The sequence below is a fragment of the Scomber japonicus genome, chromosome 2 (assembly GCF_027409825.1).
Source record: "Scomber japonicus isolate fScoJap1 chromosome 2, fScoJap1.pri, whole genome shotgun sequence".
NCBI classification, from domain to species: domain Eukaryota; kingdom Metazoa; phylum Chordata; class Actinopteri; order Scombriformes; family Scombridae; genus Scomber; species Scomber japonicus.
In genome coordinates this window covers 23,688,686-23,708,866 of record NC_070579.1, presented here as the reverse complement: position 1 = coordinate 23,708,866, position 20,181 = coordinate 23,688,686, and the positions used below count along the sequence as shown (strand labels likewise).

The 20,181-nt window shown below is 39.3% G+C and overlaps 1 protein-coding gene across 1 annotated transcript in view; it reads left to right on the top strand.

Moving 5' to 3' along the window:
- The window catches only part of LOC128368202 (phospholipid phosphatase-related protein type 5-like), a 49,385-nt gene that overhangs the window by 7,738 nt on the left and 21,466 nt on the right, over nt 1-20,181 (top strand). The window contains exon 3 of the mRNA XM_053328979.1: nt 13,933-14,121. Coding sequence (XP_053184954.1) covers nt 13,933-14,121 — 189 coding nt within the window. The remainder of the gene's footprint in view (nt 1-13,932; nt 14,122-20,181) is intronic.

The following is a 20,181-nucleotide window of genomic DNA, read 5'->3' as shown; positions in this document are numbered from 1 at the left end:
TCACAGTAAGATATGATAATCCTTACTGTTAACTGAGCGTGGATGTACTGTAACTACAAATTCATGGCCCGCAGCCTTAGCAGAATGTGTCCTTGCTTCCAGCTTTGCTGTTCAGCCTTGACTGCCAGCTCAGAGTGGCAGAGCTTTCTCCTCTTTGCTCCATCCACATGTTGTATGGTGACATCCTCCTTCTGTAAAGTAAACAGACTGCTGAGCATCGGATCACATCATATTTTAGGTCTAGCTTAATAGTGGTCGTAGTAAGCAAGTTCAGTTTCAACTGTGAAGAGAAGACTTCGAGTTGCAGGTTGAGTTGCAGCAAGAAAGCCATTGCTAAGATGTCAGAATAAGAAGAAGAAGCTTGCCTGGGCCATGAAACACCACCAATGGACTACTGAAGACTGGAAGAAGGTGTTATGGACTGATGAATCAAAATTTTAAATATTCTGTTCATCACACAGGAGTTTTGTACGCCGTCGAGTAGACGAAAGGATGGTTCCTCAGTGTGTGACATTAAGTGTCAAATATGGAGGAGGAAGCATGATGGTCTGGGGCTGTTTTTCTGGATCCAGGGTCAGCTACCACAGCATTCTGCAGCGCAATGCAGTACCCTCTGGTATGCACGTAGTTGGTCAGGGGTTCATCCAACAGCAGGATAATGTAAACTTTCTTTGATAAGATATTTTGTTTTCCCCAATATATTAATTCTTGCAAAACAATATCTGTTTACAGCAACTAAACCATGATTGATAGTTTTTATCATTATGTGTAAGCATTTATTGGTTAAGGTTAGGGAAAGGTCATAGTCTTGGTTAAATACTGAAAATGTCAGAAGTGACTTGTAAGCACAATAAAAGACATGTTTTCTTTATGAATATTTAGTAAAGGGACTAAATGATGATGTCATCAGGCTTTAGATGACACCTGCATTCCACACTGGAGGGTAAGGGTTTGAAGGAAGAGGGCATTTAGGAGGTAGGGGGCATAATGAAAGACTATAGACTTATAGCTTTCATTACTATGCTGATGATACCCAGCTGTACATCTAAACTGACCCAAGCACTTCTACAGCCATGTTACACCTCCATTGTGTTTAAGGAGATAAAGGCCTGGATGAGCACACATTTCCTCCAGTTAAACAGCAGCAAAACTGAAGCTCTCCTTATTGGTACTCCACACTAGATGGCTTAGACATCCCCCTCTCCTCCTCAGTCCCTAATATAGGTGTTAGGTTTGATCCTCATCTGACTTTTGACGATCATGTTAAATTGCTGAAAAGTCATTCCAATTTTTCTGCTGATTCAGGTTTTTTTTCCACCCTGACTACTATAGAAAATAATAATACATTCATATTGTGGTCATATTTAAACCATTCATATATTGAATTTATATTGCATAATCTGTAAAGGACTGAGACATAATATTGTTGAAATTGCACTAATTTTTCTTAAGACATCACAGGCAGTTTATCTGTTTAGTAAATTAGCTTTATTATAGTAAAATTATGATACATTTACAGGTTGTTTTTTTTTTGGTGGGGGGGGGGGGGGGGGGGGCGGCATCCAGAAGCTCCAGTACATTCAGAACACTGCTGCCAGATCCTCATGAAAGTGCAAAAATGCGAACATTTAACACCAATTCTGTTTTCATTGCGCTGGCTCGCTGTCTCTTTTGGGATTGACTACAAAGTCCTGCTGCTCTCATACAAATACATCGACGGACATGCACCTGCACACATATAGGAACTAATCATACCACAAGCTTCCACCAGCACCCTTAAACCTGCGATGGCCCTCCGGTACAAATCTCCGCACTGTGGGGGATTAAGCCTTCTGCTTTGCTGTATCATAGTTGTAGAGCAAATTAAATGTATTAATTAAAGTAAATGTGAATACAAATTTAATGTAGTATTATTATTGTCTCTATTACATAAAGATGGGTGTAGCAAAGTGTGGCCGTTGGTGGCATTGCATGTTAAGGTACTTCTGTGTTGGTTTAAGCCTCAAGTTATGGTAGTTGCGACTTGTGATTGATGCTCTTTAGATGCATGGGAATAATAGGATCCACTGTTTTTGGAGATTGACACATCTTGAAATTAAAATATGATCTCTCAGCCCCTGCAGCTTCCATTTTGACAGTTCTTTCCCCCCATACCAATCCTTTACCACTAAACATAATCCTTCATGGTACTTACATTTCCTACAGAATGCATTTGACATAATTACTGATTCATAAATCTTACAGTATTTCTTCCTGAAGTTTACCAATCAAACTTTTTGTTACATCTGTCTTGTTGCTGATCACAGGCTTTTCAGTGCTTGTTTTTGCTGCCAAGAGCATCAGTATCAAGAAGCAGTTACCTTGCATTTTGACAGGATATGTGTTGCAGTCTGAACACAGAGGTCCTCTGGCACCTTTCACTGTTTTGGATTTGGTGTGAACTAGGCAGCACTGAATAGGTTGCTCCAAAAATGAATCCTAAATGCATCAGGCCCACAGTACATTACAACAAAGCCTCCTCCTCTCTGCATGTACTTCATCCATACTCCCTGCTGGGTTTGACACTGCCTCAGTACATCGTCTACCTCCAGGCAACACATTTGTTGTTCCTGTTTATTCTTTTCTAAAGATGAAGCACATAGCTTTACTTGTGCCAAGACCGAGACCTCCCAACCAAACTGTACTGTACGCACAGTTTCTCTATATCTAAGCACCAAATATACTTACTGAACTAATCTATTAGTGTTCTTTTTCATACTTGCATCAATCCTCTGTTATACTAGACTGCTAGTGTAGAAGCAGCTCAACTTCTTTCACAGCCCTTATTTTCTTACACTCAACAAATGATAATCTTTCCTCTCTAACCTCTTTATTGGCAATTTAAACACTATCGACTCTTTTATTACCACATAAGAGAGACAAGGATGATATGACAGAAAAAAAGAGTATCTTATTGATGAATTCTTTGGTGTTATTTGTCATGCTCTTTTGCACAGATTGTTTTGTGTCCCCCCTCCTTCTTCGGTTTACACACACACACACACACACACACACACACACACACACACACACACACACACACACACACACTCATTCTCACATTATTCCCCCCAAGTTCTCCCCTCATTATCTCTCAGACTCCATGAATAGCACCTGCCAGCCTTTCTGCTCAGCTGGGATTTCTCTGCAGTCTGGGTGGATGCTTGAAACACTTGTTAGCTGGCTGCTTCCCACCTGTTATCACTTTAGGTAGGCAGGGATGAGACACCCTGTATATCACAATATAGTTTCATATCATTGCAGTATACTGAGTAGAGTAGACTATCTAGGCTACAGCACCGAGGCCAAATTATCTTATCAGAAATAGAAATGTAAGATCCTTGCTGGATTTCTTATGTAATATATAATCTTGTCCCTTGCTTTTGCTTCTTCCAGAGCTACATGCAATTATAGGACTATGAAATGCGTACTGATTGTCACTGCTGCCGAAGCTGCATGTTGCTCCGAATGAGGTCAGCTAAATGCTTAAAGAGCCTAATTCCAAAATCAAGATTCATTATGAAACTGGCACCATTTCTGGCTCAAGGACAGATTGCATCGAAGTCAAACTGAAATAATTTCCTTTGCCTTTGCTTCCAAAGAATGACATTTAAAATATCTGTATCAGTCAAACGGAAATCATATGTTAAAAAAATACATATTCATTGTATTTATATATTTAAATAGAGAGTTTTAGAATGATTAAAAAACAACAACCATACATTGTATGGTTTTATCCATGAAGGACCTTGTATGAATGAGCCTGCATCTGCTTTTATTCTCCCCTGTTTGCAAGATGCGGGGGCATGTGTGCTTGAGGACTGGTGATTTTTTTTAAATTATGAGATTGTTCTTTGGTGTGTAGCATTGTACGTTTCAATGGAAATTCATAGAAATGTAGTGCTCTCGCATGGTCCACTGGCACAAGCAAACTTTGCCTGTGTCTCTCTGTTATAAAGCAGAAGGGGGAAGGAAGGAGGACGAAGGAAGAATGGAATGAAGGAGTGAGGCTGTAGATGCAGAGAGACAAAGTGTGTGTGTGAGTAAGAGCTGATGTACAGACTTTTGACAGCAAGGCTGATTGAGGGACATGGGAGGAGATAAAACAAGAAAAGGGGAGATGTGGAGAGTGTGGGTTTAAAATGATTTAGGAAAGATTATTTTCGACAGATTGGGCTTAAGATAAACATGGCATGGTGATAAAATACGTCCAGCAATCGGATGAACAATAGAGGTAGAGGAGGGGGGGGGGGCATGTGGAAAAAAATGAATGCCTGCTTTGATCTTCTTTCTTTCCCTTGTTTCCTCTTTGTATTTTACCTTTCTCTCTACTTCACCCTATTTTGCTCTCTCATACATCCTCATTTACTCTCTTACACATCCTCTCCCCTTTTTGTTTTCTCTTCTCTCTGCTGCCTCCCTCAGTTTTATTTCCCAGTGGCATGCTTGGCTTTGCCCTGGCGCATTTTTGTGATATCCTAATGTCTCATTAAACGTTTTATCCGTCTGTTTATCTTCTCCCACTTTCTCTCTGCTGCTCCCTATCCTCTCTTTAAGAATCTGTCCCCCTGGCTTGTCCACTGTTTTCTCTAATTCAGCTCAGCTATCTTGCACTTGTCTTGTGCAATGTGTTGTAATACAATCTGGTGACACCAGGAGGCAGTCAACCCATTCATTTGCTTGTTAACCATCAGATGTCTTAGTGAGTATTTTTTCTTTTCTTTCTCTCAAACATTTCTATGAGATTTATGCAGATGAGTATGTTTGATGGTGTGTGTGTGTGTGTGTGTGTGTGTGTGTGGCCAAAAATCCTTAAACCTCTGCTGCTGCTGCATCAGCTCTAATCATGTGACCAAGTTATTAAGTGAACTCATCAGGAAACCAAATCACACAAAATAGGAGCGGTGTTACAACCTCATCTCACGCTAATTTGGGGAGCTTTTTTGTGCTGAAGATTATGAGGGTAGTAACTCTTTGAAGCCATCTGAAACCAACCTGACAATAATATAAAAAGCTTTGCTGCCAGGTTTTTGGTTACAGGTGTTATATAACAAGAAGAAAAACTTCAAGTTAGCCAGTTACTTGGTAAAATTAGACTAAAACCTTTATCATGATAGACATCTTTCTTCTGCTATTCTGTGAACAATTTATTAGATTTTTTTTTTTCAAAATATTTGAAAGAACATGGAAGGAAGTTATATTTTAATGATGGGTCAATGATGTTTTGGGGGGCTTCTGTGTATGTGTTACCAGAGGATGCATGTTATGTATTATAACTACTATAACTGACTACCAAGGAAACTGAAATATAGGTCTACGTGATGTGTCTCTACTGCTGTGTTCAGTGACGAGCCTCACCAAAGTGTAAAAGAGGACACATTGCTCATCTTCCTGCTCATTAGGACTCATTTATATTATAGATTCCACTCGTTCTTAAACACATCAGACATTTAGACAGCAAGATAAAGCAGCATGCCTCCAGTTCATCCTGAGCTGTGTGACATTCGTTTTTCTCTCTGCAGGGTGCTGTCATCTCCACAACAGCCCCCGTCCACACATTCTCACCCTCTGTAAACATGTTTGACTTTATCAGTTGACTTTTCTCCATCTGGCCACTCCACACAGGCCAAGGGTGAACATGCGCCACTTATGTGCAAGCTCACAGTTTTGCCCCAGGAGACATTAGTATTGCCCACATCTCTTTCCTTTTCCCTTTTTCCCTACATAACACATTATTATTGTCACATGTTATTTTCTCATTTTGAGTAAAAGCGCTTTTAAGGGCAGTAGATTTTCCTCTGTTTCTGTCACATCAGTGCCATGTTAGTCTCTTTGAATTTCTTGCTTTTGCTCCCTTTTGAAGTTCAGAGGTATGAGCATTAAGCCATAATTACACGCCATGACAAGTCCCTTTAGGTTACTGGGTCATCCAGAAAAATGGTCATCTTCTTAAATCTGCTTTATTTTATACACTTTGGTTTCATCTTGTTGCTAAATTTATGCTGACAGATTTCAGCAGGTAAATTAAGTTGGGTTTTACAGCATTAGCAGTGTAATCCCTCATTCGTCATTCATTTAAAAAAAACCTATTCCTACCTACGCTGTGATATAAGCAGGATCTGATTCTGGAAAAGGTGCAGTTAAGTACAGTAAAACTGTAAACATCATACTGACTGTACTGTAAATTTTATTATTATAGTCAGTATGACGTACCTTTCTTTCATCCAGCCAAAGAACAATGTTAGATGATAATAAATGTGTCTCATTTTTCATTCCTTAGTTGAGTGTTTACAAGAGTCTTTGTTCGAGTGGGAGTTTGTGATCCATGAGCTTTTGAAACCTCATTATGCGCTGTTCTTCCGAAATGCATACTGTACTGGCTTTCTTTTCTTTATTCTTGTAAAAAGTACTTCTAAAGGTCTGATTTGCTGAAAGATGGGGATATACAGTAGACTGGGTTGGTGTCTGAAATTCTCTGTGAGGTTAATCTCAAACTGCCAAATCTGTTGAGATGAAACAGAGAGAGAGAAAGTGGAGGGGGAAAGCCTTTTGTGATAATAAAATAATAAGAGAATAATAAATATGGCCTTTTTTGGTCATTTGCTCATATCATGGAACCACTGAACTAAGCTGATCATTTTCACATTCAGAGCTGACAGCAAATGTCCAAAAACTTGATTAAAATGTTGCCTTTGAACCTTTGACAAAAAAAATCCCACTAGATTCCTCTTTGGCCTCTTGACAAAGGCTATAGGTATCCGAGTGTTTAGCTCACTACAGATTTTTATTTAAGAAACCAGTCTTGTTTGTCGTGTCTCTCCACCATTTTCTGTTGAGCAGTTACAAGCTTTTGATATATTTTCAGATCATCCCAGCTTCAATATGTTCGATCGCTGGTGCCCAGTACACATATACAGTACAAGCACAAGAATGAATGTGATGGAGCAAGAGCAATAGAGACTAGAGACCCCTTTAATAGCCGATGATAATCAATCAGCCCAGGTTCATTAATCTTCGTACAAAAGGGCTTGTGTGGGCTTGTGTGCCAGGAGCAACTATCTATAATTTTATATTGTGGACGCTGAGAACCAGAACTACTCATCTACATGTATGTAGACTGGAGAATGAAACAATATGCAGACAGTGGTCAAAAGTTGCAGAGTTCAGATTGAGGTTTCTTAGTTGAGTCAGCAGTATCATACCATATCATTCAAGAACGTTGAAATGCGGTTCAACATCATTACCCAAAAATAACCTATTGCTGGCAAGGCCGTAGCCAGGATTTTTCAAATACCAAGGTCAAAAAGAAGACCACAACTTATTTGCAAGTAATCCATGATGTATTTATATCACTTTCTTGCTGTGCATTTCTCTGTCATGGTCACTCTTGTGGTCTAGTTCTTTCTTATCACTTCCAATTTTGCAACTTAAATCAACTCCTATTTCAGTATTCTACAACTTCTATGGTTGTATATTTAAAATGTAAAACTGCAATATATTATTTGCTTAGTTTGTTCTTAAAATTTGGAATGGAGCACGGCCTGCTGGGAAAGGGAGAAAAGGGCTCATCCAATGAATGAACAATTTGCAAAATCAGGTCAAGTCCAATTCACAAATGTAGACATATTTCTGGCAATTTTCAAGTTGCAGTTCACATCTACTGCAGCGAATATTTTTTCTGGAAGTGAGCACTATATAACTGTGACTTAAAAATCTCCAGTAATATGCTGTGTATATTTGTGAATTTGTGACAAATCTGCTGACGGAAGCACAGCACAGCTGGAGCTGTTAAACCAGTTAAGTTGGAAACCAGTTGGGACATAACACTGGGGCCGTGGTATCTGCAAGTACGTGTCACGTGATGGTCCGTTGATGCAAGGATAATTGTCTCGTCGGCTATTTTCACTTCACAATGAAACAAAACTTCAAGAAAAAAATACAGAGGACATGACCTCGGTGTCCTCAATGGTAGCTACGGCCATGATTGCTGGACTTTATATATATCCAGGGTTTTTTAGGAGAGTTTGATGCTGATTTGTGAACAAGAATTTGGAGTACCTTCTCTGACATCTACCATGACAAACACCTTAAGGCAGCTGCCATGTGACAACCCAGGGTAAACAGTCTGTGGAGATGACTCATCATGACAGAATGATGTTGCCTGTCTTGACCCTCTATGACTTGGCTGTATGTTACGCAAATTTGTCAGTAGTTTCATATGGTATGTGGCATAGTTTTGTATGCAAATGAACAGCCCAAGGTAACCTTTGTGGGATGTGTCTCTGCTAATTAGAAGGCATCAACTTGAAGTTGCTTTGACCTTTATCAGGGGTTAAAGTTGGATTTGGCAGGTGGGGTAACTCGAAGATCCAGTGTAGCGATGTAGCAGGGAAAAATTAATCACCTCAAAATTACTCCCAAATTGATTTGTCCTTTCTGATTCTGAGTATCTCAATGGCATCAACTGGAAGAATGCCAGGTTGTTGCACAATGAATTCACTTGACATTATAATGTATGAAACTGCCAATCAGATGTATTTACTCATCAACTGAAGGTGCTTGAACACTTATCATTTAGCCTCATTTTAACCCCTGACCTTTATGAATATTTAGACAAACTGACTGTGGCTGCACTGTATACAGGGAGATGGATGGTTATGTGTTCAAGTAGAGGGGGATGGATATAAAATGACATGTATGAGCTCTGAATGTAGTCAATAGTTAACAAATCTCATGTGCAGAAGCAAACTAGCAATGAACTGATAATTTTTACAAGTACTGTGTGTGTATCCACTGTTGTCCACCCTGTAGCACTAGGTGACATGTTCCTTCACTTGGAAGAGTTTGGGCTCTGTGGTTTGTTTAGAAACAGCTCCAAAAACCAATGACACTGATCACATTTTCAGTCTCAGGAGAACAGTTTTGTGTTGGCTTGCCAACTCATGCTGCTTATTACAACCTCTTGATTTTGTACTGAAGTTCTTTGAGAAATGTACTATAGCACAAAGTCAAGAGGTTGTGATACTGTATGTGTCACAACAAGCTAGTGAAACACTATAAATGGAACTGTGTGCAAGCACAGTAACACATCTGCCTTACAGGGCTCTCCTGAGACTGAAAATGTGATTGCTGTTATTACTGTGCAGCTATTTCTAAACAAACTACCGTAGCCATTGTAAGGTCAAAGGAACATCTCATCCAGTGCAGCAGTGTGGCTCACTGACGAGTTTTAATAGTTTTTGGACAACAACAGAGGTCTACAGCACAAAGGGATAAGATATATCAGGCTTTTGATACACACACAATACTCTACTAGAAGGATGCGTTCAAATTTAACTTACCACATCGCCATTTTTTCACTATTTACTGGTGAGGGATTTTGCTAGAAAGAAATTTCCCGATTTCACATCTAGCCCACCTAAAACCCACTTGGATCACATTGCAACCATGCTTTTGCGGTTTCAAAGGGGGAAGCTTGCCAGGGTATATGAATATACTGTATGGTTTCAATCAATGTACCTTCTCCAGACAACATAAAACAACGCTGGGAGGATGAGCTTGGTTTTGACATCACAGATATTTGGGACGTGGCCCTTGATTACATACACTCCTCGTCAATATGTGCATGTCACAGTCTCATTCAATTCAAACTAGTATTGCATCGCCTGCATTATTGTAAAGCTACCTTGGCAAGAATATACCCTGATACAGACCCCTTATGTATTAGATGCCAAACAGTGCCTGCAACCCTTTATCATATGTTTTGGGGATGTTCTAAATTGGATCAATTCTGATCCTCCTTTGATTTATTCTCTAAAATATTTAACTTTTGTGTCTGATATGGACACTTTTGTCCAATAGATGGGCTACAATTAGACTGATTATTATAATAAATATTTCAACTTTTTCATATATTAGAGCACATCTTATCTCTCTATTTACTTGTACTATGGATGCTTCACCATTGTGCTTTGTTAATTTGATGTTGATGTGCTTTCAAGAAAAACTCAGTTAAAAAAACTTTGAAAGAAAGAGGGATGCGTTCTTTGTTGGTTTGGCTCTGCACTTGAGATTTGTTGACAATAAGAAAAGCCTTATCTTTTAATGAGAAGTCAGATGACTCCATTTACTGAAACCTTTGTATTCTAGTCATGTGATAATGTTGTCCCAGAATAATATAAAAAATTATAACTCATGTCTATTCATGTATTATTCGGCATACATGGTTGTCGGAGCTCTCAGACTGACAGTATTGTCATAAGCTCAGTCAGTTTTAATGTGTGCAAAAGCAGATGCAAAATGACATGCATTATCTCCCAGGGTGGTTTTCCTGGAGTTGTCTTCAAATGTTTGTTTAAACTTTGATAGGTGTTCGTAGACCTCCCTCATGCTCCTCCTTCCACCTTTCTACACCTTCCTCCCTCGCTCCCTCCCTCAAACCTTTTGTAGTTCTGTGAGTAGAGAGGAACTGATGATGGTAAGAAATGTTCAACACAGCGTGCCTGTGTCAAGAGTTCCACATCAGACATGGGAATGCACCCACATGCCTACAGACATACTCACAAACACACACACGCTGCACATGGAAACTCACTCTCACGCACCCACGCGCTTATACATGCAAAGCTCATGTAGATGGAAACAAACATGGAAAAACATGGAGGATCGAGCTACTTGATATTCTTGGCCTATATATAAACTACGGGCTGGGGGCGTATTTATGGTGTGCCAGCATGTGTGGATATGTTTATGTGCATGTGTGTTTCTGTGTCGCTCATGATTCTGCTTTTATGGCCCTCAGGGTGTGTTTTTTGTCACTGAATAGATCGTCCCTCCAATATGACTGTCTCCTCACTGGGGACCCTCAGTGTAAAGACGAAGACGTCTCTCACAAAAAGATTGAACTAGATTCAGTTCTCACATTACTGCAGGAAAGTACAGATTCATTATTTGATTTTGCAATACATATATGTCATCATCCATCAAATTTCAATGCCTGTAAAGTAAACAGGAAAAGGGATCTTGCAGATCAACAGATCTGACAGCAGAGCATATGGGAGTTTGAATTAGGTCACCCTCTCTGTCACATGTTCATTGTCACTCCTCACTGTGTAATAAAGCTGAACAATATTACATGTAGTGAGTCTCCCCTTTCCCTCCCTGTTGCATTAGTCCAAATGGGTAGTCTGCCACTATACTGAAGAGGATAAACATGTTGAAGGCAGTAATATTCAGAGGTTTGTCACTTGTTTCAGCCATCTGCCACAGTTAATGTTCCCTATTTGGTGCTTTAAAGCACAAAGCCGATGTTTCATCAAATCCCCTCAAATCAAAATTTAAATGAATAAATAAAAATTACAACGTGTGAACACAGATAACATGATGTAAATACCAATTCTGTCACATAGAAATTACATTTATATGCTACTAATTTGAAACAATGTGTTCCGTAGAAACATAATGCAGCCCAAATTACATTTTTAACCATGCTAGCACCATCGTCACTTGATGCACCAGATGATTTATTACACAGAGCCATTTGACAAGGCATTATTGGAAACAGTTTGCAAAACGTCAGGCACTTTCAAAAAATACTTGACAGTTGATTGGATGAACCATATGTCTCACCTTTGTGTTTGGTTTTCCTCAAGTACCAGCAGCAGGTCAAAGTTTTTACTTATCCTGTGAAATATCTCAACATTTACTGGATTGTTTGACACAAAAATTGGCCAAAATAACACTTTGTTCAACAAGTACTTGCAAAACTATTTAGATTTCCATCAGTCTCAGGTGCACTTTGTGTTTAGTGCCAATGTTTAGTGCCAACTAGAAACAACATAATGGAAATGTTTTTATTGAACTTATCTGCCAAGCCACAAAATATTCATAGCCAATTGCCACATGTCCACGTGTAGCAGATAAAGCATGATTTTAGTCATGTTTGGCACTTGGTTACTCTTTAGAAAGATTTCTAACTCTTCTTTAGTGCTTTTGCTGCCTTAAGCCCAGCATCCATCCCAACAACTTAAGTTATGCTCACCACCAAAGATGTTGCCAGTTTAATTACATTAAAAGCTGTAAGTAAAGCTTCACTTACAATGGATATCACTTGGCGTGACTTGGGGATTGAACACAAAATAAATACTTTTAAATAAAAAATGCCCAGATTTTCTGATTCCAGCTTCTTCTTGTGATAGCAAAATGAATATTTTTGTGATGTGGACTTTGGGCAGGACAAAAGAAGACATTTTAGGACATCATCTTGGGCTTTAGGAAACAGATTTATCACATTACCTTAAAGACAAATCTAGTTGCAGCCTTAATGACGCTGGTGTTTGAGATGTTTGAGCAACCATATCTGGAATTTGGCACCTCTGGTTGGTTTTCTGTTTGAGAAGTTTGGTAAACCAAAGTTGTGTAAGTTGATTTGTTGAATGTATGATGACACATCCCACTGTGTCTCCACAAATGTCCCAAACAACCAACTAAATTATGTACTTTCATTTCCTCGAGGTCTCCTCCTTGCTTGAGGTCTAGTTATGACTAATTATGTAGCACCCAATCCTTTTGTGGTTAAGAAACATACAGCATGTCTTTCACCCCTGTTAAAGTTTATTCTGTGAATAAGAACTGATAACTGTTATTAATATGGTAATTTAGAATAGCCTAGCAATATTTTATTAACCTTTGAAATGCTGCATACTATAATGCCTCTAAGGTAAAAGAACAAACTGTCACCACCAACCGCCCAAACTGCTGTATCTTCCTTTCCTCAACGTCTCTACAGCTATAAACCAGCTCAGCCTGCCAGTTGAGCCGCCTTATGTTTTAGCGCTGATAAATGTGTCCTTCAAATACAATAACAAGTTCATTTAGCAAACATTTAGGCTGCAGATTATGAAAAGACTCATCAGCAGCCCTCCATATTTAAACTCACATTCTGTTTTGAACTTTTTAGCGTTTTAGTTTCAGGCCTTTCACCGCAGGGCACACAACCCTTCAGTCGCAGATTTACAGAAGCTTTTTCTTCCTTTAACAAATTGGTCAAAGGAGTTACTAGTACTTGTGCATCTGTCTCAATAGCATGCTACTTTCTGATGTTTTCTATGCTTATCATACTCTCTCCCTCCTTTATGCTCTGTTTGTCTCATGCACAAACAATCCTTCATGAATTGCTAATATGTCATTATTTTTTTTACATACTTATGAAGGTCATATTTTATGTTTCATGGATTGCATTTTGCATACAGCTGGTATTATAAGTAGCAGGATGGTGGTGTGTTAACCACTTAAGTTATGCACACACATTTCTTGTCCTACCCTTTGCTCTTCCCAGTGAGGTTTTTTTGTCTCTTTCTTGCCTCCTCTTGTCTTCTCTTCACCGCTCTGCTCTAATTCACCCCATCTGTGTTGTCAACCCCCTCTTTCCCTCACGTCCTTGTTCAGTTCTTCTCTTCCTCCTTACAGCGTTTGTTTTCTTTGATCGGTCTGCATTTGTTCTTTTACCCTCCCACTCTGCATACTGACACTGCTGAAGGGATATCTCTCTCATTCCGTATCTCTGCCATTCCTCTCTCATTCCCCCTCTCTATGTGTCTTTCTCCTTATTTGTCTCCCTCCGTCTCTATCTCTACCTCTCTCCCTCCCTCTCTCTCTCACCTCCCTCTCCCTCTCATCCTCTTCTCTCACTATCTCTCCATGAACACTTGATTCATTTTACACATTACGGAAGCATCCATCATTTTGCTCTGTGAAGGGAAAATCTCCTTTTTTTTTATCCGTCACAACATTTTCCACTTCTCTCTTTCCGGCTGTCTTTTCTTTCCACAACTCCTACACTTCTACTCTTGTGGATCCAATCCTAAAGCTGGAACCAATATGTTTTATTTTCAGCTGGTCATCATGGCAGGGACCGTTTTGTTGGCATACTACTTTGAGTACACGGACACATTCCCCGTGCACATCCAGGGCTTCTTCTGTTTCGATAAAACCTACTCCAAGCCGTACCCAGGACCAGAGGACAACAGCAAGGCACCGCCCGTCCTCGTCTACTCCCTCGTCACCGCCATCCCCACTGTGACGGTGAGTCTGTGTTCAAGTTGTAAAAAAAAAAAAAAAAAAAAAATCCTTCCACAGGTGCTCATCATGCAAAAACACATGACACATCAATAGACATGACAATATATATACATACATTCGCACACAATCGACACACACTGATAGTCCCTCCTCATCTACACGTGGTGTTTGTGGATTGAAAGAGGGGAATGGTGTGTAGGTGTGTATCCTCGTGGTCTCTCTGCTCTGTTTGTGTGTATGCATTCTCTGCCATAACCATGGCAACGGGCACTATATTTGTCCTCCATAGAGCAGTCAGAGATCTACAGAGAGAGCCTGTCCTTATTTCAAGACTGCACAATATTAAAGCAGAATGAAACTGACACTCTAAATGGCAGAAGAACATGCACAGTTAATTTCATTATTTTCACCAGGCAGTCTTCATCTGAGACTAACACATGCACATTGAAGCATCTTTAATAATTAAACATCTACACAGAATTGCAATTTGCAGGTCATGAATTCGTGGCAGCAGCAAATCCAATGTCAATACTGCCTTATTTTCCCCTCACTATAGCATTAAATCAATTTGAAATATACAATATAAGGAACAGTAATTACCGTTATTATTCTGCAATATACCAAATTCAGTTACGGTGGCCACACTTTCTTGTCAGTACAGTGGGATGTTATTAATAATGAAACATAGCTTCATGTCCTCATCAAAGCTCTTTCTCCATGACTGTCTGTCTTGTCCCCCAGGGATTGTTTCTTTGATGTCCTACAGTCGTAAGTGGCATTACGACATGGCTGCCTCTGAGCCACATATCAGGGCAGCACACACACACACACACACACACACAAACACAAATACATGCACAAGTACAAGCAGATGCACATTATCATGCACATATATAAGCACTGACAGTACAGGTCATTTGCTGCTATATAGGCTGCAAAGATTGCTAATTTAAACATACCTTTAACATCATGGTGAAACTAACATAAAGATGTTTTCCTTTGCATTATTCCGAAACTTATCTGTCAATATGAAATGATAAGTAGATGCAATCCTGTCTTGCAGGACAACGCAGTTGTAGCATCCTTTTGTTTACATGTTCAAGGGCAATTTTGGCTTAAATTTCTAGCACTCACATGACTTTACAGTGTGCATTGGTGCATCTAGGTGTGTATGTGTGCTTTTGTGAGTCTAACATGCAGTAGAGAATAGATGGGGGCTGCATGCATCAGAGTATATGAGCTTCGCAGAGTGGGAGCGGAGTGGCGTGATTTTGCCTGGAGTGGGAAGCGGCGTTTTTGAAAGTCAGAGCATCTGTGTTCTCTTTCGCTCCAAGATACCACTCCATCCCTCGAGACTCTGTTCAGAGACAATAAAGAAGAGAAGCAGATATTTATCTCACTTTTCTCTCAGACTTTAACACACAAACAACAAATGTAAGTTCCTCGACTGACAGTACTGATGTTGGCTTTATAACAACACAAAGTGTGTGTGTGTGTGTGCGTGTGTGCGTGCTTGTGTGATTCCAAACTCACCAGGAGTTCCACAGGTTTTTTCTGGTTTTTCCTCCAGACCATCTCTCTTTCTCACAGTGTATGATAAAGTCGAGGCATACAACTCAGGACAACCACAACTTTTTGCACTTGTTGAAGCATTTAAAGGGGTACTGAAATAAGTTAATGTTTGTATTTTCATTATGGGGCCTCAGATACACAGGCTCTAAAACAATGGTCAAAGTTGATGCTGCATCTAAGATAACCTAACTTTTAGTCTCTATGGCTCAAAAACACTTGACCATAATGCAACTGTAAAGCTTCTTTCATTATACCACCTGTGCCTGACTCAAAAGTCCCTGGTTCATAATGCAATCTGCAAATTTGGAGTTCTCAACCCGACATAACCCTGACTTCATCAACACTGTCATTTTCTCAAACTTTAGAAATCTCTCTAAGAGCTGCACAAGGCAAGGCACAGCAGCACATGTTATACACTGGGGCTATTAAAAGTCACAGAGTAATAACAATACAGTCAAGGTAAAAGATTTACAATTAAAAAGTGCAAAAGTACAGACTGAAATACAACAGATAAATTACTTAAAATGTAAACTAGTGCAGTTCAAATCAAGTGAAATAGAAAGATAAAAGAACACAAACATTTCAAGAATACGTTTTTCTTGAATTTTCGTATCCCCCATCATTCCTGATTCTACCCTTGATCGGATCTGATCTGATGTACTTTATGTCAGATCCCTCTGCCTCAGTCAAAAACCTCACCATCCACTGAGGGATGGGAATCATATGGGGTAAAGTTCTGTCCTACATATAGTGTTCACTTGTGCAAGTAACCATTACCTGGACCAGTGAAAATCTGTATTTGCCTGTGTCAGCTTTAATGTGGCCGCATTCCCCAGTTTTTGTCAGTACCCTGGCAGTGGCCTTCTGAATAAATAGAGTTGCTGAAGAGCCTTTTTTGGAAGCACTGTGATAATCTAATAATTTCTTCTAAACAGACCATTGTAATAATCCAATATGCATGAAATAAAGGTGTGGGTAAACCTCACTAGGTATTGTTGGACATTATTCCTCTGACTCTTTAGATGGAAGAAACTGATGAAGTTACCAATTTGATGTGGCTATTGAAATTTAAATCTGAGTAAGATGTGTTGTGACTGTTCTTGTTGCTGTATCAATTACATTCGAAATTTTAGAATTGAAGTTATTCATCGACATGTTTTGAAGCTTGGGCAGTTGTTCTGGTATTCTCATTAATGTACCTTATTTTTTAACACTTCAAGATCCAGTGTTGGGGGTAATGTGTTACAAAGTACAAAGTAACGCATACTTGGATTACTTTTTTGATGTAATGAGTAATCTAACACATTAGGTCTGCAGTTTAAGACTCAGTTGTTTAGTTACATTTTCAAAAGGGTAATCTATTATTTTTTAACCAACTACTCCTGTAACTTTTGCCACAAGAAAAGACACAAATTTGCAACATTACTACTTTTTTGGCAGGCAGGCACCCAGCTACGTGCTCTGCGTGTGTACGGCAGCTCAGCGAGCAAGATGTGACAGTGTTCATTTCGGTGAAATATTCACATTATTTTGAATTTATGGGAGGAAATAAGGGCAAGAACATTACAGTGACATGAAAGTTGTGCCCGGGTCACAAGAGCCTGTTGCCCTGTTGCAGTGATGTGGGGATGTGTTTGAAAAGCCTATAGCCGATGTAGTTTTATAACTTGTATGTGGGCATATGTTTTGGGAGCCACTTTAATACAATAAAGAGCTGTAAATAAGACATTGTGTCTGTTATTCCTGTTATAAGTGGAAAGATTTACAGATTATGGGCCAGACTTGGCTGTGTGATGATGGTAGAGAAATTATATTTATAGGAGGTGTTAACTAAAACAACATGCACAAGGAATTACAAAGGAATTTTCATTTTCGGTAACGCAAAAGTACTCTAACGAGTTACTTTTCTCAGAAGGTAATGCTGTAATGTAACTAGTTACTTTTTGGTGTCATAGAAAGATCAAAGAATAAACAGAAATGATCTGACATCAAGCACAGGGACATTTGAATGTTAACACCCTTAGTAATAAAGAGTGTTAGAGACTGATCAAAAGTGTCAAGTTTGGCAGATATTTCTACGCCATTTTTGTCACTGACATTATCTATGTGCATAGTAAATCAACTGTACTGACTACACAGTCAAATTCAGTGCAGATAATTGAAAGCATCTCAGTAAAATCATCAAAGCAATATGGAGAGTATTCTGGTGGCCTGTTTATAACTATATATAGAATAGTGAACTGCACATATTCAAAGCATGAGAATTCTATAAATGATAACTTCTTACAAAGCAACCTCTCACTAAAAAAGGCACAAACACCCCCTTCTTTTTTGTTCTGTCGTGTTTCAGACTCAAATATTAAATTTGGTGGATTCATTCAGTAAGAATAGCATTCACTTTCTCTTTGTCATTGATTAAAAGTGGCTTGTTACACAGTAACATAATTTTAGGTTTGTTGGAGCAGGGTCTGAGATATTTGGCTTACAGGGAATGTGATCGGGTTTGTAGGATCGGAAGATTTTAATGTGACCTGCTTATTTCCTGTTTGTCTTGATGCTATGGCTATTGTATTTAGGACACTCCCAGGGCCTCAGCTTGCTATAGGATCATTTATGAATAACAGCTCTGGAACAGCAGAGGCCCAGGGTGTTCTAGTTGCCACTGATAGCAGCCATTCTTGTGCTGTTCAGATCCTTAGGAGCTAGTACTGTTAGTGCATTGCTTTAATAAGTGATAAGATTCTGGTTAGCCACAGACTTAGCAGTCTTACCATAGATTGTAGTTGGGAGTGACTCATGCAGTCCTCTCTCAGCCTCCAATGTAAAAAATCTTGACCTGGAGCACAGCAATTTCTTGTAGATATTTTTCAACAGTTTTGTAATAATGAATCCATCTTGGATTGTATCATAGAAATCCACGGCCACAACAGGCTAGTGCACAAGACATACAACTGTTTAGACAGGCTGAGTACTCATCGTGACAGTTAATATTGCACAAGTACACCTTTGAAGGACCAGTGTGTAGGATTTAGTGGTATCTGGAGGTGAGGTTGCAGATTGCAACCAAATGAATACCCCTCCCCTTACAAACATGTAGGAGAACACATTCTGGCCAAGAAAATCTAGAAAAATGAAAAAGTCCCTCTCTGGAGCCAGTGTTTGGTTTGTCCATTCTGGGCTACAGTAGAAACATGGCAGGTGCAACATAGCAGGCTCCATGAAAGGGGACCTGCTCCCTCTGTAGGGTTCATTCTAAGCTAACAAAAGCATAACGATTCTTACTTTCAGGTGATTATATACTAATCAAAATACACTTATAAATATTACATTATACTTACATAACTTATACAATGGTTCTCTAACTCGAATAAATAGGCTTTCCGCTGAATTTATGCTTCAGATTAATGTCAACACTTTTAGCAGGGAGCCAACACTCTCTGGTGAACTCAGCTATATAGCACAGCCTTTTGCCACCCAGGGCAATTGCAAATTTTACCCCTTTAAAAATGATTCTGAAACAAGTCAAGTCAGTGTTTATTTGTATATCACATAACAAAACTAGCTTCAGGGAGCTTTGCAGTCCGCACAGGAACAAATCATCTATCCTTAAATAAGAAGAAAAATCTGCACCCATAAAAATGCTTTTACTGGGAATGAAATGGCAGAACGCAACTGAGAAGGGATGAATCTTCCAGGATGGACAGACATGCAGTAGATGTTATCAGTTCAGAACATACCAAAATAGCAGAATTACATTATGGAAAAACGGGATGACAAAATTATAGATAATCTGATAGCCACACCATCTCCTCTCACCATTGAGACCTGGAGAGAGGAACAAACCGCATTTGACACTGGCAGGTCTTTATGAAAATGTGGGTTTTAATTAGTGATAGGGTACATTAAATTTGATTGGCTTTGTCAAAAGGCTGTCTTCAAACTGACAATAATGTAGAGCTGCAGGAAGCTTTTATGTGAGATTGAACCCATATGATTTCAACAATACATGAAACACCAGTTTAGAATTGACATGGTAACTATTAAAAGTAGACTGCGTGCGTGCTTGCGGAAGAGAGAGGAAGTGAGAGGGTGAGTGAAATAGAGGCACTTGTGTGGTACTTGGAAAAAAATGCTGTAAGTTTCAGTGCATCAGTGAAGGTAAGTGTGTGGGTGGATGATGGCACACATCTCCACAGCTACTGAGAATGGTTTCTGTGTGTGTGTAGGTGGGAGATATGTGTGTTTTGTACAAGCGTGTTTGAGTGCACATGATCTGACATATATTAGTGTCTGTATGTCGGACTAGTGCTGTGGCTACAGGCAATCTCTATGACTCTCCACAAGTGTAGCTAATTCCATTTGCTTAAAGTACACACACAATTACACACACACACACGCACAGTACATAGCCAACATACAATACACATATTTCAGACACAAACAGACATTCATACATACAGACATTTCAGCACCAATTATAATGGCATGCTA